Source organism: Salvelinus fontinalis, chromosome 14 (assembly GCF_029448725.1).
Source record: "Salvelinus fontinalis isolate EN_2023a chromosome 14, ASM2944872v1, whole genome shotgun sequence".
NCBI lineage: Eukaryota > Metazoa > Chordata > Actinopteri > Salmoniformes > Salmonidae > Salvelinus > Salvelinus fontinalis.
In genome coordinates this window covers 25,618,281-25,645,849 of record NC_074678.1, presented here as the reverse complement: position 1 = coordinate 25,645,849, position 27,569 = coordinate 25,618,281, and the positions used below count along the sequence as shown (strand labels likewise).

The 27,569-nt window shown below is 44.0% G+C and overlaps 1 protein-coding gene across 3 annotated transcripts in view; it reads left to right on the top strand.

Moving 5' to 3' along the window:
• The window catches only part of ralgps2 (Ral GEF with PH domain and SH3 binding motif 2), a 152,976-nt gene that overhangs the window by 63,959 nt on the left and 61,448 nt on the right, over positions 1 to 27,569 (top strand). For 2 of the 3 annotated variants that reach the window (XM_055861050.1, XM_055861052.1), the window contains exons 3-8: positions 13 to 117; positions 6,134 to 6,184; positions 21,978 to 22,061; positions 25,393 to 25,482; positions 25,622 to 25,714; positions 27,016 to 27,142. In XM_055861050.1, the coding sequence (XP_055717025.1) occupies positions 13 to 117; positions 6,134 to 6,184; positions 21,978 to 22,061; positions 25,393 to 25,482; positions 25,622 to 25,714; positions 27,016 to 27,142 (550 nt within the window). The remainder of the gene's footprint in view (positions 1 to 12; positions 118 to 6,133; positions 6,185 to 21,977; positions 22,062 to 25,392; positions 25,483 to 25,621; positions 25,715 to 27,015; positions 27,143 to 27,569) is intronic. The other variant, XM_055861051.1, reaches the window with a different exon arrangement.

Here is a 27,569-nt window from a genome sequence, read left to right as displayed (position 1 = left end):
GCATGTCTCCAGAAGAGCAGCAGCTCAGAGTCTCTCAGTGAGAAGGGTTCTGAACTGAAGAAGAGTTTTGATGCCGTCGTCTTCGATGTCCTGAAGGTCACCCCGGAGGAGTATGCAGTAAGTAGCTACCCTATCCAACATATTGTGTTTGTGTGTGTAAGGAATAGTGCTTATGTGACAGTGAGACACTAGAGGGAAGGGGAATGACAATGATGCCTCTTGGACAGTCTTTTAGAAGGAGGATTAAGTGGGTGAGTTCAGTAATAATGGATGTGTGTTGGCAGGAGGACACACTAGCCCTAATTTCCTCTGACATGCTCAATAGAACAAGGCCTATCCAAAAGCTACAGCTCCCAGCCTTAGATGGATCAAAACAGTCCAACTTAATATCCTAGGCAGTCAGTTTCCATGACGTCAGACAGCATAAACCAGCTCACTGCGTATTATAGACGATCACTCTGTAGAGTATAATGAATGGCCTGTCATTTACCTGCTTTTCCCTGAAAAGCCAAAGCGCTGTATATTATTTATTGCCGATTTAGATCCTAGTATTACTACAGGCAGCACAGTTAGAGCATTACTGCAACGCAGCTGATTTAGATCCTGGTATTTCTACAGGCAGCACAGTTAGAGCATTACTGCAACGCAGCTGATTTAGATCCTAGTATTACTACAGGCAGCACAGTTAGAGCATTACTGCAACGCAGCTGATTTAGATCCTAGTATTACTACAGGCAGCACAGTTAGAGCATTACTGCAACGCAGCTGATTTAGATCCTAGTATTTCTACAGGCAGCACAGTTAGATTACTGCTCTTTATCGCTGACACAGTTCCTCTGGTTAAGTTTTTAGGAAGGTTCCATACTCAATGTTCTAGGCTCTATGTATAACTCTAGTTTGAGCCATTCTTCTCACTGTTGGGAGTCCTCTCCCCTGCCTTGCAATACCCAGCTAGACAGACAGGGAGCACTACCCTTTCATGTTCAAAGATCAAATAGGGGGTGCTTATATTTGTCCTGTTTCACAAATGTGAGTGTGTAACCTGTACAAGTGTATGGTGTTCAATGGAAATGTGTTTTTTGTGTATCCCACTCTACCTGCGACACCGGAGCAATTATGGTTAAGGGCAATTCCACAGTAGCGAAATTACGCTTTTGGAGTTCAAATGCAATCATTTTATAACCAACGTTTCGACTGCCAAACTGTCTTAATCAGGGTAATTGTTTTAAATCTATTCCAAACAAATTTCAAAGCTTAACAAACCATACAAGGACTACTTTAACATTTTCCACAAAAACATGTACATATACTAATGTAGTGGAACATCTGTGCAGAATGAATGTAAAATCCCTCCGGTTTGTATGCGAACGCGTTTTCCTAAAACTAAATATTAAGATTCATAGATGTCTGCAGAAAGACTGGGGTGTCAACTATGACATGGCACCTGGAGTTTAAAAAAATATATTTTGGTTATTAAGTAAGTGAAGTGAATTTACACCTGATAATGGAATTACATCATGGGTCCCTCAACTGTACGATGCCGAAATGCATAATTATGAATATCAATGACATTCTCAAGTTTGTACAACACAGAGTACAGTGCAGTACAATCCAGTAGAGTAGAGTAGAGTTCAGTGCTGTAGATAATACACTTAACAAAAATATAAACGCAACGTGCAACAATTTCAAAGATTTTACTGCATTGAAATTCATAAGGATATTAGTCAATTGAAATAAATAAATTTGGCCCTAATCTATGGATGAGTTGGAGTACAGATATACATCTGTTGGTCACTGAACCCCCCCCCCCCCCCCCCCCCAAAAAAAACGGGAAAGGACATGGATCAGGAAATCAGTCAGTATCTGCTGTGACCACTATTTGCCTCATGCAGTGCCACATCACCTTCACATAGAGTTGACCAGGCTGTTGATTTTGGCCTGTGCAATGTTGTCTCACTCCTCTTCAATGGCTGTGCGAAGTTGCTGGATATTGGCGGGAACACACTGTCGTATGCGTCAATCCAGAGCATCCCAAACGTGCTGAGTGGGTGACATGTCTGAGTATGAAGGCCATGGAAGAACTGGGACATTTTCAGCTTCCAGGATTTGTGTACAGATCCTTGCGACATGGGGCTGTGCACGATCATGCTGAAACATGAGGTGATGTTGGCGGATGAATGGCATGACAGTGGGCCTCAGGATCTCGTAACGGTATCTCTGTGCATTGAAATTGTCATTGATAAAATGCAATTGTGTTTGTTGTCCGTAGCTTATGCCTGGGCTGGCGTGGTTACACATTGTGCGCGGTTGTGAGGCTGGTTGAACGTACTGCCACATTCTGTAAACGACATTGGAGGCAGCTTATGGTAAAGAAATGAACGTTTACCTTCTCTGGCGACAGCGGTGGTGGACATTCCTGCAGTCAGCATGCAAATTGCACGCTCCCTCAACTTTGCTGTGTGACAGCTGTGTGATGATCATGCTGTTTAATCAGCTTCTTGATATACCACCCCGTTGAGGTGGATGGATTATCTTGGCGAAGGAGAAATGCTTACTAACAAGGATGTAAATGAATTTCTGCACAACATTTGAAAAATAAGTTGTTTTTTGAGTATGGAACATTTCTGTGATCTTTTATTTCAGCTCATGAAACATGGGACCAACACTTTACATGTTGCGTTTATATTTTTGTTTACAGTACAATAATGTATTTTACCTTTTCACTGTGCTTCAATGCTTCAAGCATTGCACTGTTTATGACTTCAAGCCTATCAACTCCCGGGATTAGGCTGGTGTAACCGATGTGAAATGGCTAGCTAGTTAGCGAGGTGCGCGCTAGTAGCGTTTCAAATGTCACTCGCTCTGAGACTCGGAGTAGTTGTTCCCCTTGCTCTGCATGGGTAACGCTGCTTCGAGGGTGGCTGTTGTCGATGTGTTCCTGGTTCGAGCCCAGGTAGCGGCAAGGAGAGGGATGGAATCTATACTGTTACACTGGCAATACTAAAGTGCCTATAAGAACATCCAATAGTCAAAGGTATATGAAATACAAATCGTATAGAGAGAAATAGTCCTATAATTCCTATAATAACTACAACCTAAAACTTCTTACCTGGGAATATTGAAGACTCATGTTAAAAGGAACCACCAGCTTTCATATGTTCTGAGCAAGGAACTTAAACGTTAGCTTTCTTACATGGCACATATTGCACTTTTACTTTCTTCTCCAACAATTAGTTTTTTGCATTATTTAAACCAAATTGAACATGTTTCATTATTTATTTGAGGCTAAATTGATTTTATTGATTTATTATATTAAGTTAAAATAAGTGTTCATTCAGTATTGTTGTAATTGTCATTATTACAAATAAATAGACAAAATTGGCAGATTAATCGTTAACGGCTTTTTTTTGCGCTCCAATAATCGGTATCGGCGTTGAAATATCATAATCGGTCGACCTCTAGTCCATGGACGTTTGGTGTCGGTCAGAGCTCAGTGGGTGAGGATGCTGGTTACAGTAAATGGAAGTGTGTCGAGCTGGGTGAGGTGACATTAAGTGGATAGTGAGAGATGGAGGGGTTGTCCAGATTCAGACTGTAATACTTTTTAGTTTGACCAGCAGACAACCGAAAGACACAAACCAATTATGAGCTGAACATAACAGTATGTCAGTGGAAGGGAGGACAATAGCAGGTGACCCAACTGGTTTGTGATTGTTACAACTATAATATCTTTTTGTAGCCGGTTCAGTTGCAGTATTTCCGTTACTGGTTTTTGGGTAAATCCGTTACCAATTTGGTAACTGAATTAGGAGTTTTAATCACCTTCAAATTCATAAACAAAATTGAAATCAGTAAAATCACTAACTAATTGGTCGGTCAACCATTACTTGTTACTTCTGTAAACTTTCATTAACCTCTCATGAGAGAAATTTGAAAATATCTTAAAGATGCTAACGGAATTACAAGGCAATCTTTCTTAATGTTAAAGAATGTAAACCATTTCTCAAACTAAATATAAGTGTTGATAATAGTTGGTAGGGGTTTAACTTCATAATTAATGTTTTGATGTATTTCTGATAGCCTTTGGCTTTTTCTGGTAGATGTTTTCTAAGACCCCTTTTCCATCTGTTTATCCAGAAATCCAAGTCTTTACTTAAGCCACATTTTTTGGGGATGGAAATGGTTGAAAAATGTATGTACAGTTGAAGTCAAAAGTTTACATACACTTAAGTTGGAGTCATTAACTGGTTTTTCAACCACTCCACAAATTTCTTGTTAACAAACTATAGTTTTGGCAAGTCGGTTAGGACATCTACTTTGTGCATGACACCAGTAATTTGTCCAACAATTGTTTACAGACAGATTATTTCACTTATAATTCACTGTATCACAATTCCAGTGGGTCAGAAATGTACATACACTAAGTTGACTGTGCCTTTAAACAGCTTGGAAAATTCCAGAAAATGATGTCATTGCTTTAGAAGCTTCTGATAGGCTAATTGACATAATTTGAGTCAATTGGAGGTGCACCTGTGGATGTATTTCAAGGCCTACCTTCAAACTCAGTGCCTCTTTGCTTGACATCATGGGAAAATCAAAAGAAATCAGCCAAGACCTCAGAAAAGAAATTGTAGACCTCCACAAGTTTCGTTCATCCTTGGGAGCAATTTCCAAATGCCTGAAGGTACCACGTTCATCTGTACAAACAATAGTATGCAAGTATAAACACCATGGGACCACGCAGCCGTCATACCGCCCAGGAAGGAGACTCGTTCTGTCTCCTAGAGATGAAGGTACTTTGGTGCGAAAAGTGCATATCAATCCCAGAAGAACAGCAAAGGACCTTGTGAAGATGCTGCAGGAAACGGGTACAAAAGTATCGATGATATCCACAGTAAAACGAGTCCTATATCGACATAACCTGAAAGGCCGCTCAGCAAGGAAGAAGCCACTGCTGCAAAACCGCCATAAAAAAGCCAGACTACGGTCTGCAACTGCACATGGGGACAAAGATCGTACTTTTTGGAGAAATGTCCTCTGGTCTGATGAAACAAAAATAGAATTGTTTGGCCATAATGACCATTATGTTTGGAGGAAAAAAGGGGATACTTGCAAGCCGAAGAACATCATCCCAACCGTGAAGCACGGGGGGGGGCAGCATCATGTTGTGGGGGTGCTTTGCTGCAGGAGGGACTGGTGCTCTTCACAAAATATATGGCGTCATGAGGGAAGAAAAGGATGTGGATATATTGAAGCAACATCTCAAGACATCAGTCAGGAAGTTCAAGGCTTGGTCGCAATTGGGTCTTCCAAATGGACAATGCCCCCAAGCATACTTCCAAAATTGTGGCAAAATGGCTTAAGGACAACAAAGTCAAGGTATTGGAGTGGCCATCACAAAGCCCTGACCTCAATCCTTTAGAGAATTTGTGGGTAGAACTGAAAAGGCGTGTGTGAGCAAGGAGGCCTACACACCTGACTCAGTTACACCAGCTCTGTCAGGAGGAATGGGACAAAATTCACCCAACTTATTGTGGGAAGCTTGTGGAAGGCTACCCAACACGTTTGACCCAAGTTAAACAATTTAAAGGCAATGCTACCAAATACTAATTGAGTGTATGTAAACTTCTGACCCACTGGGAAAGTGGTGATCCGAACTGACCTAAGACCGGTGATTTTTACTCGAATTAAATGTCAGGAATTGTGAAAAACTGAGTTTAAATGTATTTGGCTTAGGTGTATGTAAACTTCCGACTTCAACTGTATGCCCCAAAATATGGTCTCTTAGCATTCATTTGACACCAAATTTGTTATGCCCTTATTAACTTCACATGTTGGTGCTCGTGGGTCCTTTTCGATGACGATGCCCTTGAGTGCCTTTCTCAAGAGCAGATTGACAGATTTTTGAACTAGCAACCTTTCAGTTACTAGTCCAATGCTGTAACCGCTATGTTACTTCTCCCCAAAATATGGGATTTCTCCAGGTTATTCCAGTTACGCTAAGTATTGAATAAAGTTTGGAAAGCACTGCAATGATGTCTGGTCAACTCTTCATTCCAAATCTGTGGGCCAAATTACAGCTCCGCACCTCCCATTCTCCCCTCTCTCTCTCTCTGTCTGTCTCTTTCTCTAGGGTCAGATCACACTCATGGACGCTCCAGTGTTCAAAGCCATCCAGCCTGAGGTGCGTTACAGTACAGGACCCGTCTGTTTTTTTCCTGCTTCTCTTACACACTTCAAACACACACACACACACACAGAGCATATGTTTTACTATCCTTGTGGGGACCTGTTTTCCCTAAACCTAATCCTAACCTTACCCCTAAACTTAAATTGCCTTTGTCCTCGTGAGGACATGCAAAATGTATTACTATCCTTGCGGGGACTTCTGGGGATTTCCAGTACCCACGAGGATAGTAATACATGCCCACACACTCTCACCCTATAAAGGGCCTCCGTGAAAGCCAGTGTGTGCGTGTATGCGCTACCTCTCTGTAGCCTTGTTAAGGGAGTTGACAGGCCTCAGGGCTAACATGTGTTTAGGGTTGGCCACAGCCGACCAGTTGAAGCAGCGACCACACCACCACCCCTGTGGCCAGATATAACACAGGCCCGCTGCAACTAGGAATCACTTTTGGTTCTGATTTGATTAGCAGTGTGGGCATATTCATTCCACCTATGCTCAAACTACATTTGGCCCTTGTTTAAGTTAAGGATTTATATAAATCCTTACTTCTATTTCTAAGAGTCTATGCCGGTAGGGGGGGTTCTACTAAGCTAACATATGGACTATTTTTAAGATGGTCATACCAAGGATCATTTAGCAATTTGATTTGGACTATTTTTGACTTCTTCGGGATCGGTGTCCCGTCCATGGGACGGTTGAGCTAATGTAGTCTAATGCGATTAGCATGAGGTTGTAAGTAACAAGAACATTTCTCAGGACATAGACATATCTGATATGGGCAGAAAGCTTAAATTCTTGTTAGTCTAACTGCACTGTCCAATTTACAGTAGCTATTGCAATGAAATAATACCATGCTATTGTTTGAGGAGAGTGCACAATTTTGAACATGAGAAGTTATTAATAAACAAATTAGACACATTTGAGCAGTCTTGATACAACATTTTGGACAAAAATGCAATGGTTCATTGGATCAGGCTAAAACTTTGCACATGCACTGCTGCCATCTAGTGGCCAAAATCTAAATTGCAACGTGCCTGGAATAATACATTATGGCCTTTCTCTTGCGTTTCAAAAATGATGGTACAGAAAAAAATACATAAACGTTAGATAATTTTTATTTTACCAGATCTATTGTGTTATTCTCCTACTCTCCTTTCACATTTCCACAAACTACAGTGTTTCCTTTCAAATAGTACCAAGAATATGCATGTCCTTGTGGATCCTTAAGAGGTTTTAGATCTGCAAAACTGGAACATGGTTGTTTAGCAATCATCAACAACCAGTTATACAGAGCTTGAAGAATTTTGAAAAGCGTAATGGGCAAATATTGTACAATCCAGTGTGCAAAACTCTTAGACTTACCCAGAATGCCTCACAGCTGTAATCACTGCCAAAGGTGATTCAAACATGTATTGACTCGGGGGTGTGAATACTTATGTAAATTAGATATTTCTGTATTTAATTTTCAATACGTTTGCAAACATTTCTAAAAACATGTTTTCACTGTCATTATGGGGTATTGTGTGTCGATGGGTTAGTGAAAAAAATCTAATTTTGAATGTGTGGATTAAGTCAAGGGGTATGAATAGTTTCTGAAGGCAATGTACATTTACTGTTCTTTTTGACACATCTGTTGATAACAAAATCTGACAATACTTTGGATACATTCAGTAACATGATAAGAATATTCTTGGATAATGTGGAGTAGGTGCAACATAAGCCAACAAATTGGCTAGTTTGATTGAGAGGACTAACTGGTTTCCCCAAGTGGCCACAAGTATGCACGGTTTAAGTAATTTCAATGCACTTTTATGACTCAAAGAGGAGTCTTCAACTTTAAGGTGCATTGTGGAGCTCTCCAAGCTGTGCTGTTGAGGAACTAGAGCAAGCGCACTTGTTTTTTTATTTGGAACACTACACTCTATCCCCACCCTCACACAACTACTGTAGTTTGCGCAATCCAAAAAATTGTCAATTATCAATTGCAATCTGGGTCAGGTGGGCATAATTTGAAGTCCTATTCCATTGCCAACATGACTAGCTAACTTATAAAATACAATATTAGTGTAAGGCTTTAACAATGCAATTTAGGGAAATCGATCGCAGTTTTGGTGCGCATAGAAATTAATCATGGATGCATTCAGGTGTGTGGCGTGCCACATTTTATTCACAATAGACAACCCGGCTCTTTCTGTTCAGAACAACCCAGGGTATGAGGCCATGTCATCTTGTAACTGTACATCAAGCATAGTGATCATAAACATTGATTGTAAAGATATGGAAATGTTAAGTGCACATTTGGACTCACAGGTGTTTGGCATGCTTGTATGATATCAAAGCGGTATTTATTATAATCCTCAACATCTCATCTGTCAAAATACATGGAGTACTCTTAATTTACAGAATTTCCCTTACTCAGGCAACCAAAAATGTGCTAAAGTTGCCCAATTAGTGTGAGGGATTGGGGCAACTTGTCACGCGAGGTGCTCAAGTTTGGTTCGGCTGTCAGTCAAATCCCATAAAGCACTGTGAAGCGCAAAGCCTGAGCTCTGATGTCATGTATAGCATGTTACTGTACTGCCACTGCGTTCCAATTTAGGCATTTGTTAGTGCCCAAATCTGCAATTTTCAACCCATACACGAGTAAAAGGTTAAGAATATGATCATGGTTAAGGTTGGTGGTCAAAATGGATTTGTTGCTAGCCTCTATGGTGGGACTTTTCTGGCTGCCTGAGCCCTCCTTTGAATCAACTTCCAATGAAAGACAGTTTTACTGTTGTCTCAGTTGGGGCCTTTCCACAGCTCTGCTACTGAAGGATTTATAGAGACTAGCGTGCCCTTGTTTTCTGTTCTGCTTGACTGCACTGACTGACTGAGCTTTATAAGGCATTTGATGATCTCTCCTCACATTGAAACCCAATGTAGTGTTCTGGGCCCTTCGTTTTTATGTGCTGGAGAGGGAGGGAGGGGAGAACAGTGGAGGGAGATGGGTATATGAGGGAAAGAGAAAGGATGGAGGGAGAGCAGAAGTGACATTAAATAAGGTTAAAGGTGGGGGGCAGGGAAGAGGGCGACAGTAGAGGTAAGTGGGATGGATGGGAAGACGAGAGCAGTGTGACCCTGTGTGTGTTGGCACAGACCGAAGGCTCTTCCTGCTCTGTGTTTCTCTGATCGTGTGTGAAAGAGCTCTGTAATACAGAGCCTTCACTGAGCTGACATCAGGTGGAATTTTTACTCCTGTCACTCCTTCTACTCGCATCTAGAATGGGGGAAAACATGTGTCCTTGTCCATGATATGGATGTCTGTGTGTGTCCTGTTATATCACTGTGGCTTTAACTAAATGTATGAATATGAAAATGGTGAATGGGATGTAGTTTCTGTCACAGTAAAATACTGAGTTTATATTTTAGTGTCCTCTAAAGTATGTGCTGTTATGATACTGAAATGTATTGTCGTTCTGCTACCACTCTGGAAACTCTCCACGACTAGAGCCTGATCTCTGACTGTCTCACAGTGGCCAAATCCTTACTGGAAATGTCTAACTCATTTTTTGGGGAACTCTCTCATTGACGGCAGTACAAATAAGTCAGTTACGCAAGTTTGGGTTGAAATTCTCATTGAGGAGTTTTAATGGTACATGACATGGCACGTTTTATGTAGTAATAAAAGTAAGGCTGTGAAGAAACCAGTATGATTATTATTTTTTTTGTCAAAAGTAAACCCCAAACTCTTTGGTCCTTGGAAAAACCTAGCGTATGTGAAATATTGTGTGCTATAGCTTGGAAAATAAATGAATATGACTCTGACATGATGTTTGTTTCCAACATTAGGGCTGTTTTCTGAAAGAAGTTAAATCAGCGTCGTGTTTTGTTTCCTTGCTAACATACTAACGAGTATCGCAATACTGGTATCGTCCCGGCCCTAAATGAAAGCTGATACTACTAATATTAATAACTTTTTCCAAAATAAGACTTGGCACACTACATGGTAGTATGTTTTCCATGAAGTGATGCCTTAAGTCTTATCCAGACCAGTGATGCAGTAGTTTAACCGTGGATCACTTATCTTTAGTTCTTCTCAACTGTACCTTTTTTTCTCACAACACCAGACCCTCATAAAGACATTAATGTTGACGTCTTGCGTGAACTCAGCAACTGCGTTTATTTACAGCAAACTTAACATGTGTAAATATTTGTATGAACATAAGATTAAACAACTGAGACATAAACTGAACAAGTTCCATAGTTATGTGACTAACAGAAATTGGATATTGTGTCCCTGAACAAATGGGGGATCAAAATCAAAAGTAACGGTCAGTATCTGGTGTGGCCACCAGCTGCATTAAGTGCTGCAGTGCATCTCCTCCTCATGGACTGCACCAGATTTTCCAGTTCTTGCTGTGAGATGTTACCCCACTCTTTCACCAAGGCACCTGCAAGTTCCCGGACGTTTCTGGGGGGAAATGGCCCTGGCCCTCACCCTCCGATCCAACAGGTCCCAGACGTGCTCAATGGGATTGAGATCCACACTTTTTGCTGGCCATGGCAGAACACTGACATTCCTGTCTTGCAGAAAATCACGCACAGAACGAGCTGTAAGGCTGGTTGCATTGTCATGCTGGAGGGTCATGTCAGAATGAGCCTGCGGGAAGGGTACCGCGGGAAGGGTACCACGTGAGGGAGGAGGATGTCTTCCCTGTAACGCACAGCATTGAGATTGCCTGCAATGACAACAAGCTCAGGCCGATGATGCTGACACACCGCCCCAGACCATGAGGGACCCTCCACCTCCAAATCGATCCCGCTCCAGAGTACAGGCCTCGGTGTAATGCTCATTCCTTTGACAATAAACGCAAATCCGACCATCACCCGTGGTGAAACAAAACCACGACTCGTCAGTGAAGAGCACTTTTGCCAGTCCTGTCTGGTCCAGCGACGGTGGGTTTGTGCCCATAGACGACGTTGTTGCCTGTGATGTCTTGTGAGGACCTGCCTTACAACAGGCCTACAAGCCCTCAGTCCAGCCTCTTAGCTTATTGCGAAAAGTCTGAGCACTGATGGAGGGATTGTGCGTTCCTGGTGTAACTCGGGCAGTTGTTGCCATCTTGTACCTGTCCCGCAGGTGTGATGTAACAACACCTGCACAGGACCAGAACACGTGGTCTGCCACTGCGAGGACGATCAGCTGTCCGTCCTGTCTCTCTGTAGCGCTGTCTTAGGTGTCTCACAGTACAGACATTGCAATTTATTGCCCTGGCCACATCTGCAGTCCTCATGCCTCCTTGCAGCCTGCCTAAGGCATGTTCACGCAGATGAGCAGGGAACCTGGGCATCTTTCTTTTGGTGTTCTTCATAGTTCGTAGAAAGGCCTCTTTAGTGTCCTAAGTTTTCTTAACTGTGACCTTAATTGCCTACCATCTGTAAGCTGTTAGTGTCTTAACCACCGTTCCACAGGTGCATGTTCATTAATTGTTTATGGTTCATTGAACAAGCATGGGAAACAGTGTTTAAACCCTTTACAATGAAGCTCTGAAGTTACTAGAATTTTTCCGAATTTGCTTTGACGATTTTTTCCAAAGTGAAAACAGCGCCCCCGTATTGACAAGAATGCAACCGCTGTGTCAGATTTCAAAAAGCTTTACGGCAAAACACAATATTCAATCATCTGAAAACAGCGTTCAGCCACAAAAGCAAGCTATACAGTTACCTGCCAAATTGTGCATTCAACAAAACTGATAAAAAGCATTATAAATCTTCACTTGCTTTGCTGATCTTCGTCGGAATGCATTCCCAGGACTGCCACTTCCACAATAAATGTTTGTGTTTGTTTTTGTTCGGTAATGTCCATCATTTATGTTGAAATAGCTAGTTTTGTTAGCGTGTTGGTAAACAAATCCAATGTCAGATGGCGTGTTCACTAAAAGCAGACAATGTCCAAAAGTTCCGTAACAGTCAGTGGAAACATGTCAAACGATGTATTGAATCAGTCTTTAGAATGGTTTTTAACATATCTTGAATAACGTTCCAACCGGAGAATTTCATTGACTTCAGATGTGCGATGGAACATAGCTCCCTCATGTGAACGCGCATGGTCAGAGCATGGTCAGGTCATGATTGACCTGACTAATTCCTGTCTCCTTCGGCCCCACTTCACAGTAGAGGCATCAGACAAGGTTCTACAGACAGTTGACATCTAGTGGAAGCCGTAGGAAGTGCAAACTCATCCATATCTCGCTGTGAATTCAATAGGATCTTGGTTGAAAATCGACCAGCCTCAGAATTTTTTCTCAGGTTTTTGCCTGCCATATGAGTTCTGTTATACTCAGACATCATTCAAACAGTTTTAGAAACTTCAGAGTGTTTTCTATCCAATACGAATAATAATATGCATATATTAGCGACTGAGGAGCAGGCAGTTTACTATGGGCACCTTTCATCCAAGCTACTCATTACTGCCCCTGCAGCCATAAGAAGTTAACTGTAAATAGCTCTGTATAATGAGATATGACCCGAGGCTTTATATTGGTTTCGCTGTTTTAGAATATACTTCTCTAATCAGCATAAAACACATTGTAACTGTGTGTGCAAGTTGGTTGCATTGAAGAGCAGACCATTTGGGATCAGCCTCATCTCATAGCAGAGTGATTAAATCCCAAATTATTGCTTTTATTCAAGTACACCGTGGCCCGTTAACAATGTTTTTTCCATAACTGCCGTGTCTATCTTTGTGGGATTACAGCAGACATGACTATTATGGTTGTGATGCAACATGCATGAACTGACATGGAACAGGTGGATGGAGGTGAGCCTGGAACGAAGGCTTCCCCCGAGAGGCAGCAAGAGAGGTGGAGATAGATGGTGCTACTCACAGCCATTATAGTGCTACTCACAACCAAGCCACAGAGAGAAGAATGTATTGATGGACTGACTGTTTTATCTGTAGTACTGTGAGTGTCTTCTCTTAGATGTCCATGTCTACCTGTCCAGTAGAACAGGGAATCATCCTCCATCTATTCATCATGTGACATCACAGCGACATCCAGGTCTGTCTCCCTCAACAGCTTCTGGCTGCTGGAGATGTTTTCTGGGAAATGGAAAAATGTTACAAAAAGAAAGACTGGTTCATAGAGAGTTAGGAAAGGGGAGAAGGATGGAGAGAAGAGGGAAAGAAAAGTGGTTGAGCTGCTGAAAACATGTAACTGAAGCAATGTATTTCTAGTCTAGTTTACAAGTGTTGTTAAATTCAAAGTTAGTTCTAGCAGAGGCCCGTGTTTTGTTCTGTTTAGAGGAGTGTGATGTGGGTCTGACTGGATCCTGTCTGGAGAACAGGCAATGATACAGAGGGGAGAGGATACTCTGGTAGAGGCTGCAGACAGACCCCTGGCTCAGGAGATGGGCGGTGCCCCACTCTAGACCCTGTCATCTGCAGATATCACCTCATCCTCTTGTCTCTCTGTCCTCTCTCTCTCTCCCCCATCTCTCTAGCTTCATCTCTCTCCATATGCTCAGTGATCGCTGTCTGTTCTGGGGCTGAAACATGAAGAGAGGAAAAGAGTCGTGTTTTTACCCTGTGGTTACATAAACAACATTAGAAGTAAATTATGTTTTGTCAGGAAGAGATTGTTTTGTAGGGAAGCGGCATCACTGACATTTTAATACGTACCACTGCGAAGTATGCAACTTCTCTTAGAAGTCTGTACCCACCACACACAGTCAGACACTCACTGGAAATAGGAAACACACTCTACTTTTAGTTTAAACATGACACACACAGGCAGTGTGTTGCTTTTAAAAACAGTTTATTTGAGTAGAGCATTTCAGCTTACTGTGTGTGTTTATTTGTGTCCAATCACGTCGTTCCCCTCCTACCATTTTATGAGCCATGACATTACCTGTGTGGGAAAGTGAACAGGGCCTGGTTTCCCGCTAGCGATGGAACTTTCCTTCAATATGATTGAAATAGGCCTATAGCCTACTGTTTATAAACTGAGTGTACAAAACATTATGAACATTCTTTCCGTGACGTAGACTGACCAGGTGAAAGCTATGATCCCTTACTGGTGTCACTTGTTAAATCCACTTAATCAGTGTAGATGAAGGGGAATAGACTGGTTAAAGAAGGGTTGAGACATTTTTTTATTTATTTTTTTCACCTTTATTTAACCAGGTAGGCTAGTTGAGAACAAGTTCTCATTTGCAACTGCGACCTGGCCAAGATAAAGCATAGCAGTGTGAACAGACAACAACACAGAGTTACACATGGAGTAAACAATAAACAAGTCAATAACATGGTAGAAAAAAAAGAGAATCTATATACAATGTGTGCAAAAGGCATGAGGTAGGCAATAAATCGAGTAATTACAATTTAGCAGATTAACACTGGAGTGATAAATCATCAGATGATCATGTGCAAGAAGAGATACTGGTGTGCAAAAGAGCAGAAAAGTAAATAAATAAAAGCAGTATAGGGGGTAAGGTAGGTAAATTGGGTGGGCTATATACCGATGGACTATGTACAACTGCAGCGATCAGTTAGCTGCTCGGATAGCAGATGTTTAAAGTTGTTGAGGGAGATAAAAGTCTCCAACTTCAGAGATTTTTGCAATTCGTTCCAGTCGCAGGCAGCAGAGAACTGGAAGGAAAGGCGTCCAAATGAGGTTTTGGCTTTAGGGATGATCAGTGAGATACACCTGCTGGAGCGCGTGCTACGGGTGGGTGTAGCCATCGTGACCAGTGAACTGAGATAAGGCGGCACTTTACCTAGCATAGCCTTGTAGATGACCTGGAGCCAGTGGGTCTGACGACGAACATGTAGCGAGGGCCAGCCGACTAGGGCATACAGGTCGCAGTGGTGGGTCGTATAAGGTGCTTTAGTAACAAAACGGATGGCACTGTGATAAACTGCATCCAGTTTGCTGAGTAGAGTATTGGAAGCTATTTTGTAGATGACATCGCCGAAGTCGAGGATCGGTAGGATAGTCAGTTTTACTAGGGTAAGTTTGGCGGCGTGAGTGAAGGAGGCTTTGTCGCGGAATAGAAAGCCGACTCTAGATTTGATTTTGGATTGGAGATGTTTGATATGAGTCTGGAAGGAGAGTTTGCAGTCTAGCCAGACACCTAGGTACTTATAGATGTCCACATATTCTAGGTCGGAACCGTCCAGGGCGGTGATGCTAGTCGGGCGTGCGGGTGCAGGCAGCGAACGGTTGAAAAGCATGCATTTGGTTTTACTAGCGTTTAAGAGCAGTTGGAGGCCACGGAAGGAGTGTTGTATGGCATTGAAGCTCGTTTGGAGGTTAGATAGCACAGTGTCCAAGGAAGGGCCGGAAGTATACAGAATGGTGTCGTCTGCGTAGAGGTGGATCAGGGAATCGCCCGCAGCAAGAGCAACATCATTGATGTACACAGAGAAAAGAGTCGGCCCGAGAATTGAACCCTGTGGTACCCCCATAGAGACTGCCAGAGGACCGGACAACATGCCCTCCGATTTGACACACTGAACTCTGTCTGCAAAGTAGTTGGTGAACCAGGCAAGGCAGTCATTAGAAAAACCGAGGCTACTGAGTCTGCTGATAAGAATATGGTGATTCACAGAGTCGAAAGCCTTGGCCAGGTCGATGAAGACGGCTGCACAGTAATGTCTTTTATCGATGGCAGTTATGATATCGTTTAGTACCTTGAGCGTGGCTGAGGTGCACCCGTGACCGGCTCGGAAACCGGATTGCACAGCGGAGAAGGTACGGTGGGATTCGAGATGGTCCGTGATCTGTTTGTTGACTTGGCTTTCGAAGACCTTAGATAGGCAGGGCAGGATGGATATAGGTCTGTAACAGTTTGGGTCCAGGGTGTCTCACCCTTTGAAGACGGGGATGACCGCGGCAGCTTTCCAATCCTTGGGGATCTCAGATGATACGAAGGAGAGGTTGAACAGGCTGGTAATAGGGGGTGCGACAATGGCGGCGGACAGTTTCAGAAATAGGGGGTCCAGATTGTCAAGCCCAGCTGATTTGTATGGGTCCAGGTTTTCCAGCTCTTTCAGAACATCTGCTATCTGGATATGGGTAAAGGAGAAGCTGGGGAGGCTTGGGCGAGTAGCAGCTTGGGGGGCTGGGCTGTTGGCCAAGGTTGGAGTCGCCAGGAGGAAGGTATGGCCAGCCATTGAGAAATGCTTGTTGAAGTTTTCGATTATCACGGACTTATCAGTGGTGACCGTGTTACCTAGCCTCAGTGCAGTGGGCAGCTGGGAGGAGGTGCTCTTGTTCTCCATGGACTTTACAGTATCCCAGAAATTTTTGGAGTTAGAGCTACAGGATGCAAATTTCTGCTTGAAAAAGCTGGCCTTTGCTTTCCTGACTGACTGCGTGTATTGGTTCCTGACTTTCCTGAACAGTTGCATATCGCGGGGGCTCTTCGATGCTATTGCAGTTCGCCACAGGATGTTTTTGTGCTGGTCGAGGGCAGTCAGGTCTGGAGTGAACCAAGGGCTATATCTGTTCTTAGTTCTGCATTTTTTGAATGGAGCATGCTTGTCTAATATGGTGAGGAAGTAACTTTTAATGAATGACCAGGCATCCTCAACTGACGGGATGAGGACAATATCCTTCCAGGGTACCCGGGCCAGGTCGATTAGAAAGGCCTGCTCGCAGAAGTGTTTTAGGGAGCGTTTGACAGTGATGAGGGGTGGTCGTTTGACCGCGGACCCGTGGCGGATACAGGCAATGAGGCAGTGATCGCTGAGATCTTGATTGAAGACAGCAGAGGTGTATTTGGAGGGCAAGTTGGTCAGGATAATGTCTATTAGGGTGCCCATGTTTACGGATTTAGGGTTGTACCTGGTGGGTTCCTTGATGATTTGTGTGAGATTGAGGGCATCAAGCTTAGATTGTAGGACTGCCGGGGTGTTAAGCATATCCCAGTTTAGGTCACCTAACAGAACAAACTCTGAAGCTAGATGGGGAGTGATCAATTCACAGATGGTGTCCAGGGCACAGCTGGGAGCTGAGGGGGGTCGGTAGCAGGCGGCAACAGTGAGAGACTTATTTCTGGAGAGAATAATTTTTAAAATCAGAAGTTCGAACTGTTTGGGCATAGACCTGGAAAGTATGACAGAACTTTGCAGGCTATCTCTGCAGTAGATTGCAACTCCTCCCCCTTTGGCAGTTCTATCTTGACGGAAAGTGTTATAGTTGGGTATGGAAATCTCAGAATTTTTGGTGGCCTTCCTAAGCCAGGATTCGGACACGGCAAGGACATCAGGGTTGGCAGAGTGTGCTAAAGCGGTGAGTAAGGCAAACTTAGGGAGGAGGCTTCTGATGTTGACATGCATGAGGCCAAGGCTTTTTCGATCACAGAAGTCAACAAATGAGGGTGACTGGGGACATGCAGGGCCTGGGTTTACCTCCACATCACCCGAGGAACAGAGGAGTAGTAGGATGAGGGTGCGGTTAAAGGCTATCAAAACTGGTCGCCTAGAGCGTTGGGGACAAGGAATAAAAGGAGCAGATTTATGGGCGTGGTAGAATAGATTCTGGGCATAATGTGCAGACCGGGGTATGGTGGGGCACGGGTACAGCGGAGGCAAGCCCAGGCACTGGGTGATGATAAGAGAGGTTGTATCTCTGGACATGCTGGTCTCAATGGGTGAGGTCACCGCATGTGTGGGGGGTGGGACAAAGGAGGTATCAGAGGTACGGAGAGTGGAACTACGGGGTCCATTGCAAACAAAAACAATGATAACTAGCCTGAACAACAGTATGCAAGGCATATTGATATTTGAGAGAGACATACAATAAGGCATAAAGTGATTGCAGGTCTTGATTGGGAGAGCTAGCTAAAACAACAGGTGAGATAACAGTAGCTAGTCAGCTAACACAGCAACAGCAGGTAAAAATGGCGACGACTAGGCAGAGAGGGTCGGATTAACTACACACAGATCCTGAGTTAAAGCACAGAGCCGACAGATAAAACACAAATAAACAGAATGGAGTACCGTGAATTAATGGACAGTCAAGCAGGCATCAGCTATGTAGCCAAGTGATCATAGTGTCCAGGGGGCAGCCGTAGATGGAGCAGGGAGGCCTCCACTAAGCTAGCACGCGGCGTTTAAAGTTAGTAGCCCGGGGGGTGGTCTGCTCAGACGGAGGGGGTCTGCTCAGACGGAGGCCGGTTGAGGGCACAGCGGATGGGGTATTCGTCTGCAGACCAGACGTGGTCGTGTCGACAGAGAATCCAAGCCGGATGGCGATGGCGAAAGAGAGGTTGTGAATTGTAGAATTGTGTTTGCTAACTGGTGCTAGCTTTGTGGCAGTGGCGCTAGCTGTGAGGATCAGAAGTAGTGGCTCAGGGATTACGGCAGGAATCCGGCGTTGTTGTCGAGAGACAGTCCGATGCTGGTAAATTGGTGAGTAATATCCAGGCTAATAACAGGGCTGGTGTCTGTGCAGAAGGTAAAAGCTGCTAGCAGCGGCAAAAAATGGCTAAATTAGCTTGTAGCTGATTAGCTGGTTAGCTACTGGGGGTTCTTGAAAGTGTTCCAAAGTTAAAAAAATAATAGCGATTCCGTATCACATTGGGTGAGGTAGGTTACCGGAAGGTATAATCGAATTAAAAATCGAAAAGAGAGATTTTTTTTTTTTTAATATACTGTATACAAGAAATACGAAAAAATACAAACGTACACGAGAGGACTAAAGAAACACGTCTACACTGCTACGCCATCTTGGATATCAAGCATTGTGTATGTATGCCATTCAGAGGGTGAATGGGCAAGATAAAATATTCAAGTGCCTTTGAACAGGGTACGGTTCTAAGCTGTGGTGTAAAGTACTTAAGGAAAAATACTTGAAAGTACTACTTAAGTTGTTTTTGGGGGTATCTGTACTTTAATTTACTATTTATTATTTTAACTACTTTTACTCCAGTACTTTCCTAAAGAAATATACTTTTTACACCATACATTGTCCCTGACACTCAAAAGTACCAGTTACATCTAGAATGCTTAGCAGGACAGGAAACTTGTCTAATTTACGGACTCCTCAAGAGAACATCTGTGGTCATCTGATGCGGTGGACTCACTAAACATAAATACTTTGTTTGTAAATTGTCTGAGTGTTGGAGTGTCCCTGGCTATCAGTAAAAAAGCATCTAACGGCACCCTTAATTGTTCTAAGAGTGGTGTGAGGCAGCCGTTACGTTACGAGTGTTTTCAAGTGCAACATTAACGATGGTTTTGGGGAATCGGCTCTGCGATTTAACAATGCTCCTACGAAGGATATAGCGATGAACTTAGCCTGAAGATGCTTTTGGGAAACCGGCCCAGGACAGTAGTAGAACATGCACTACAGGCATTATATACGGAGTGTCTCTGTGAAACTAATCTCCTACATATCACATAAAACTAGGCATGTAGGGATGCATGCATATTCGCAGGATATGAGCTAGCCACCTAACATAAGACTAGCCAATAGGGGGCTGGAATGTAGGGCTAGGGAATGAGGCACTTTCTGAGAGATTTATTTTCATAGCCTTTCAATGAGGGGAATGTACAACATACACACACCAATACATAGGGCTTCCTAAAGGCCAATCAGGTGTCAGTGCTGTAGGTAATGTTGCTGTGGTATTGAGGCACTCGGCTCATGCAATTAGGAGAGTCTCCTACTGCCTTTCTCCTGGCCTTACAGCACAGACCTGGGCCCCTCCATGTAATATTACCTCACACTAACTTCCCATCATGCCTGCTGTCAACCACTCTCGCTCTCTCTTTCTCTTTCCCCTCTCCATCTCTCCACAAGCTGTAGCTGATGCCCCCCTCACTCCCTCTCTAACCCGCTCTCTCTCCCTCATCCCACTCTTCTCATCTGTAGCTGATGCCCCCCTCACTTGCTCTCTAACCCACTCTCTCTCCCTCATCCCACTCTTCTTTTAAGTCCACAGGGTGCGTCCACAGGGTGCGTGGAGCTCCAGGTTTCCACTGTGTTGACTGAAACAAGGCCCAGAGCAGAGAAGTGGCGGTGGTATCTTACATTAGCTCTGCTCTGTTAGTGGTTTGGCAAGAGTTGATTTCGCTGTGTGTGTGTACTTGAAAATGCATGCTGTGGATTCATCTGTGTGTTAGCCAGAGTTGTGTACTTGACTGTATGTCTGATTTAGCGATGGAAAGCTTTGAGGGGAGGGTAGGGCTGGGACCAATGTCAACTGCCAAGTCAACCAGTGCCTTTCAAGTAATGATCCCGAATTTGTTGTAAAAAGCAATTTTTCTACTTTAAGCTCAAAGGCATTGGCACCAATTCGACAATGGCATGGCACAGACATGACCAAGTGACAATTGTAAGTAACGCAACAGCTATGTGGTAGGTTAATATCATTGATTGATTCTGACTGATTGATTCTGGTACTTTATCTCTAGGCCTTGATGATGTGGATACTAGCTAAACCCATCTAAGAAGGATTTTACAGAGGAGATCTTAGTCGCACAATTTTACGTCTAACTATATTTGGTGCAGAGTTTCTCAATGAAAACATTTGCATTAAAACAAGTAATCTCGTCATTACTGAAGAATCCCTGCTGTTGAACAATCACAGACGAAAGGTTGTAGACTTGTTTGGGCAGCCAAAAAGGTTGTCTGCCCGAACAACTGAAAAAACCCTTAACGAAGTCCAAAACTAACAAAAACATCACAATCTCATCATAATATATGCACAAACTCATCCGAACTCTTTCAGCTGGGAAGCATGCGAACGCCTTTAGTCAGTCTCCCAATGGCATATTCCAATGTGGGAGCCTCTATTAGGAGATGGGGAAGGAGAACACTGGAGGCGTGAATAACAAGAGCGGGATAGAGGGTTTGCGAGACAGGTAGAGGTGTGCGCATGTTTAAAGAGGAATGTAGGTTAAATTAATGAGTCGTAAGCGACTTAACTACTGGGCTAACACACACGCAGTTGGTTCTCTCTTAGTGGTGTAGAGTGTCTGTCAGGGCAGAAGTTTAACAGTTTACTGAGGCCTGCTGAAAGCTGCTGTCAGGAGGCTCTGGACTCCTCACCACCTCCTCGCTCTCTCTCTCCACTCCACTCCGACCTGCCAACTCCCACTTGTTCCCCTTCAAACACACACAGAGACATTGCGTATGTTTCTTTGCGACGGCTCACTGGCCCGGGGGGTGGTGGTGGAGGAGGAGGTTGCCTCCAGACAGCCAGTGTCAGAGGACGTCATCAGGAGAGTAGTTCAGCTGATTAGTAGAGATTACACCACATTTTCCTGCTCTTCAATCAATGTGTCCCTGATAGTATCCCTGGCCCCTGATCCAGTCTGCTGTGCCCAGAGAAGTCTCTCCTCCCCTGCTGTCTGTGTGTGTGGTCTCGCCCCTCAGTGCTGGTACAGGGCCTGTCCAAGGGCACTAGTATCTGACTGATCCCCTCTGATTACTGGGATTATTGTTCACCCTCTGCCCCGAGGAAGCACAAGGTGGTGCAGAGTTTGATAGATTTGATTTGAATTTATTCTGTAGTTAAAGGTCGTATGCTGCTCAGCCGGAGGGAACATTGGTGTTCCTATATGCCCTGTACCCCTTCTCTCTCTGAACTGTTAAGAACAAACTGGGTTTGTCTTTTGTGGAAAACATTCTTTACTAATTTCAAGACCGACTGTGAAAGTTGTTTTAAATCTGTGTGTGTGACTGCTTTAGGATCTGTTGGGTGTGTCATGTCATTCTGACAGACACACACAATCTCTTATCTGATTGTGTGTTTGTGTCTGTTCTATCTCTGAACTGAGTGTTTGTGTGTTTAGGAGCTGTCGAGTTGTGGCTGGAACAAGAAGGAGAAGCACAGCTCTGCCCCCAATGCTGTGGCCTTCACCCGCAGATTCAACCAGGTAACACACACACACACACAGAGGCAGGCAGAAAAGCGGGGGGAGTAATGTACCCCTAGAGCTGAGTTATGAGCCTTCAGTCTTGGCTAGCAGGTAATGGAGCGATTATATCCTCTCATCCCCTCTTCCCTAATCCTTTGTTTTGGAGCTTGGAGGATGTCATGGTAACAAAACGTACCTCCTGCTGACTTGTTGACTCATCTCCTATAGGGAACACACACTCAAACCCCGTCTGTCTCATTGTTTAGCCTCATCAGACTGATATGGCTAATGAAGGCTCAGAAGAGACCTTTGACTCCTTCCCTCACTGTCTCTGGTGTTTAACTTTTTGGACACATTTCTTTGTGGTCTGAGAATGTGTTTGTGCATGGTTTTAGTATGTGTGCGTGAGTATAATTGAGTGTGTGTGGGGCCCACACACTCAGTGCCCTGTGAAGTCATCCACAGGAAGCTCTCTCATGACGTACAGGCGGCCTTCACCTTTAATCCTGCTCTTTCTGCCCCTTCCCTCTCTCCAATCTCCCCAGTCTCTCCCTGACCATTTAAGTGTCTTTAAGACCTTGCGGTCTCCGTATGAGATGATGTTAGAGGAATGTGTTTCTATGGAAACTTCCCCATTTCTAGGCTAGCCCAAACAGCCTTTACAGATGTTAGTTCGCTGTACACCACAGGGCTGGCTGACAAGCAGCAGGCAGACGGGCATCAGTGAAGGAAAGTGAGCCTTGTGAATAATGGGGCTTGGACAGGGAGAAGAGGCAGTCCCGGAGATGCTCCTGTCTTTGTACTCTTCCTTTAACTCTGTTATTGGCAGCAGTCTTTGGACGACAAGGGGACGTCTGCATTCTTTCAGTCTAGTACTGCTCAAGTGGAAATCAACCCGTAGCTAGCTCCATACTGCGTAGGTATGACTTCATGTTTATCTGATAACACTGGATTAATGGAAGCAGTAAGGTAATTGTTCAACCTTGCACTCTGATAAAGGTTTTGGATTGAGTGTATAGGTTGGTATGACTGGAGAGGGGTAGCTGTTGAGTGGGATGTAGTGAAGAGTTGGGTACAGGGATGGAGAGGGGTGAATGGGGGTGTTAGGGTTAGAGCTAATGAAGGTTGAAGAGGGGTAGAGAAGTTCTGGGTGGATGGAGGCTGTTTCATTAACCTAGTTCAGTTTCCCATAATGTAGGATCAGACTCTTTAGGTGGGTCACAGCCAGTTCCACCGGGTGGCTACTTTAGACCGGGTCATGGTTTGAATTACACTTCAGTTTGTTTAGTGAGTCACTAGAAGTAGTTAAAGGCATCAGCCACTAACCTAACCCTAGCCAGGCCCAGTTGTAGCCTCTTCAGCACTCCTTACCCAGGCAGTGAGAGGGGGAGCTATCGTGAACTGCTTTTATGAGGGACTCAGCCATATTACAGAGCTAATCTACAGCTATCAGCTGGTGTCTCTATGTTCCAAACTATTTATGATGAAACAGCAGAGCTTTATAAGACCATAAACACTACAGGAAAGACAACTAAGAGCCTCTGCTTTTTCCTCTGGCCTGTAGAGTGCACACACATAGACAGAGAGAGAGAGAGAGAGACACAGAGCACCTGTGTTGTAACAGCTGCCAGAAGCAGCAGGGTGATTTACAGTGACATGAGGACAGTGTAGTGGCCATATTGGACAGGCCTATAAACCTTCTCTGCTGGGAGTAGTATTACAAGGCTGCTGCAGCTTTAGTTGTATATTATATGAGACTTTAGTGGCTTATAATATCACCACTGACTGCTGTGTCTGCACTGTACCTGTGGCTGAGGGCAGGTTTGTGCGTGTTAGAGGGAAGTGCTTGCTCAGGTGAACAGTACTGCCTCACTGTATTATGTGATTAGTTTTATTAGTGGATCTCCATTCTCTCTGTCTGCTGGTCTCTCTTTTCTCTCTCTTTCTGTTATTTACTGCAGTGTTTTAGATTCTAGCCTGTGCCCCCTCCTGTTTACTATTCCCTTTGTCTTGACTTCCATGGAGCAAAAACACAGACTTTTCTGAGAAGAGGCACTCAAACCAGATGCAGGCCAGTGAATAACTTGACGTTTTGAGAGTCAAGGTGCATGGACATCTCCTGAGCCAGAGGGTAGTGTAGTGGTGTGACTGTCGCACCATTTGTAGAACCCTTGGTCTGGTTCATAGCGTAGGACCCTTTTGGTGTAGTTCTTCGCATGCTAGGATTTAGAGTCTAGGCTGAAAAACAGTGATTTTCCTACCCTGCAACTCTTCAACCACTCTAATATCTTACGTTTCTATACAGAGCCACCTGCAGTTAGCTAATATCTCACACTGTCCCTCTGGGGGGGGGTTGGTCAGTTTTGTTAACCAGAGCAACCCCCCTCTCCCCCTTCAGCACAGCCTTGCACCGTACAATAGAACCATAGTCACTCACACACACACACACACACACACACACACACACACACACACACACACACACACACACACACACACACACACACACACACTCTCTAAAGGTTTGGAGATGGGAAGAGAGAACGTGAGTGGGAGGAATAGCGTGACTCCTGGAGAGATGGAGATAAAGCCAGTGAGTGGGAGAGTAGGCAGTGTAAGAGAGTGATGGCTGCAGAGGAAAAGACTTCAGGGACCATCGGTACTGTGTGTATTGTGTATAGTTGATGACATTGATGTCTTGGTCTATTACACAGACAGGCTGGATCTATTTCCTTTGTTTGTCCTGTGGTTAGGTGACATGAGCGCTCTAGATCTCTCATCTTGGATCTGCCCTGATCTCTCTCTCGAACAGTGTACAGACAGCTGTAGACTATAAAAGACTCAGGAGGCCTGATATCAGCTTATTCTTTCCCCATTACTTCTCATCTTTCTTTCCTCTCTCATGAGGGCTGTTGGACCAGATGCTGTCTGATTTATTGACCTTATTTGCTTTGCTATGAGAGGAGATCTGTGTATGTGTGAGAGAGAGCTCTTGGCCAATGGCCATTGATGTCTCGGTCTGATCACTTTGTTCTGTCTGGGGGTTAACACACGCAGACAGACACGCAGACAGACACGCAGACAGACACGCAGACAGACACGCAGACAGACACGCAGACAGACACGCAGACAGACCTCATTCACTCACAACGTGTCAGGAACCATGGCAGGAACATTGTACGGTACATGATGTTAAATGGCTATTATGGTTAGGTCTCAGCCAGCAATCACATTTATGAGTGTGTGTGTCTTCTCTGTTGGGAAGTGCTCCTTAACCATCGGTCTGCTTTTTGTTCAGCACTTTGTGCTATGCATTTATTGCCGTTGGTTTATTGTTTTGTGTCTCCAGACGACTTTCTGGGTGGTGAGGGAGATCCTGCATGCTCAGACCCTGAAGATCAGAGCTGAGGTACTCAGTCTCTACATCAGAACTGCCAAGGTACACACACTGTACTCTACTGCTTATGCTCTACAGTAGTACTTTGTGAAGCAAGAACCACAGATTCTTGATTCATATTCACGAGTGGACAGTAAATATATTGTAATGTGAAAGTGTGTGTGTTCTCTGTTCCCAACAGAAACTGTGTGACATAAACAACCTGCATGCAGTGATGGCTGTGGTGTCAGGCCTACAAAGCGCTCCCATCTATAGACTCTCCAAGACATGGGCGGTGAGTTACTGTGTCCCTGCAGCTCAAAACAATGATCCTTCTCTAACCGCTCTCTACAACCAACTGAGATGTGTTGACGGTGTGAAGAGCAGTCACATATGTAAATGGTCCTTCTCTATTTCACCAGTTATTACACTGTCAATACATTGCTGGAATATGTAATGGTCTTGTGTATTGGAAGCATCTGTGCAGAAACCTCAGAACAGAGAGAACCGCGAGAGGGAACGGTCTGATTCTGATCCATCCTCAGACGGACAGAGCCTTGGAGATTAGGGCTGACATAATGACATACTGATGCGGTGGTGTCATGGTGGATATGTAATATTAATGTGAGTGATATAAACCCCAGTAGTCAGCAGTACACACAGCAGACAGCCAGAAAATCCCCTGGACCACTAGACCTGCCTGGCCAGAGAGACCGGCACACCTGCTCCTAGTCAACACACACACACTCTCTCAAACACACTGTGGATAACATTAGGCCGTGGCCAGAGCAGAGCTTATCCCTCACCCATCGCTCCTGTGGATATCATCAGTAGTGTTATCACGACGTCTCCTGAGACCCTGCTGAGCTGTTATGACAACTGTTGCATTACCACACTGTTGCAATGTGACTTAACATTACGATGATCAAACCAGATGCATCGTTATTTACCAGCCACATTTGTAAGTGTTTTCAAACAAGCACGTAGAGAGAAAGTTTGCCAAGTGCGAAAGAAAAGCAGTGCTGCTCTCGGATCAGCTTTTGCCATTCAAATCTTACCTTAACATTGGCATTATTCCACAATACTGACGACAAATCAGCTCCTAGAGCGATATTACCACCTATGACTGCAAATAGGCTGTTGAGGCGGCTTATCGTGCTTACCCGATAGTAATGCACTAAATCAGATTGTGCACGTTATTGTGTTCATGTTGTCCCTCATGAAACACATTGAGGCAAAAATTAGACAGTAGTCTTGTTCCAAATATAACTCAATTGATTGAACATGAAATTGATTTCAATATGATTGAACTTGTAGATACTCGCTAGTATCATGGCAAAGTAACAAAACCCAAAGCTAATTTAACTCCTTCAGGAAAACAGCCCTAATGTTGGAAATTAACATCATTGTTGTTATCCAGAGTCACATCAATTTATTGTTAAAGCTATAGCACATAATATTTTAAAGAACCAAAAGGTGGTCTGCTTCGTGTTTTCAGTTTTGCCATGGTAAAAATATTGCGATACTGGTATTGTCACGGCGCTAGTATGTGTACAATAACTCAACTCAAACATATTTCTCTGTCTGTCTCTCTAGTTGTTGAGTCGGAAGGACAAAGCAACGTTTGAGCGGTTGGAGTATCTCATGGCCAAAGAAGACAACTACAAGCGTCTCAGAGACTACATACGCAGCCAGAGCATGAACTCCTGCATACCATACCTGGGTAAGACACACACACACACTTCCTATTTTAAAGTGACGTTTTCATGAGTCCCCCATATTATGTCCCCAGCAATCACCGATAACCACAATCAGCTGCACCCACTGGTAAAAGTCATCAATTTACAGTATACCTCTTTCCCATTCGTCAGTCTGCCCTCTGAGGGGCAGAGTGAGAGAAAGCGGGGCAGAGATAATGGTGATAATGAAAGTAATGAAAAATAAGTTCTTGTCAGGTCCCTGCATGAGGAGTATGTTACCATGTGTTGTTTAGAGCTGGACAAACACATGAGTTATGGAGAAATCATTCAAATCACATTCTAGATTTCCTCTGCTCCATCCTTTTTATGTTTATTTCCTCTGCTCCATCCTTTTTATGTTTATTTCCTCTGCTCCATCCTTTTTATGTTTATTTCCTCTGCTCCATCCTT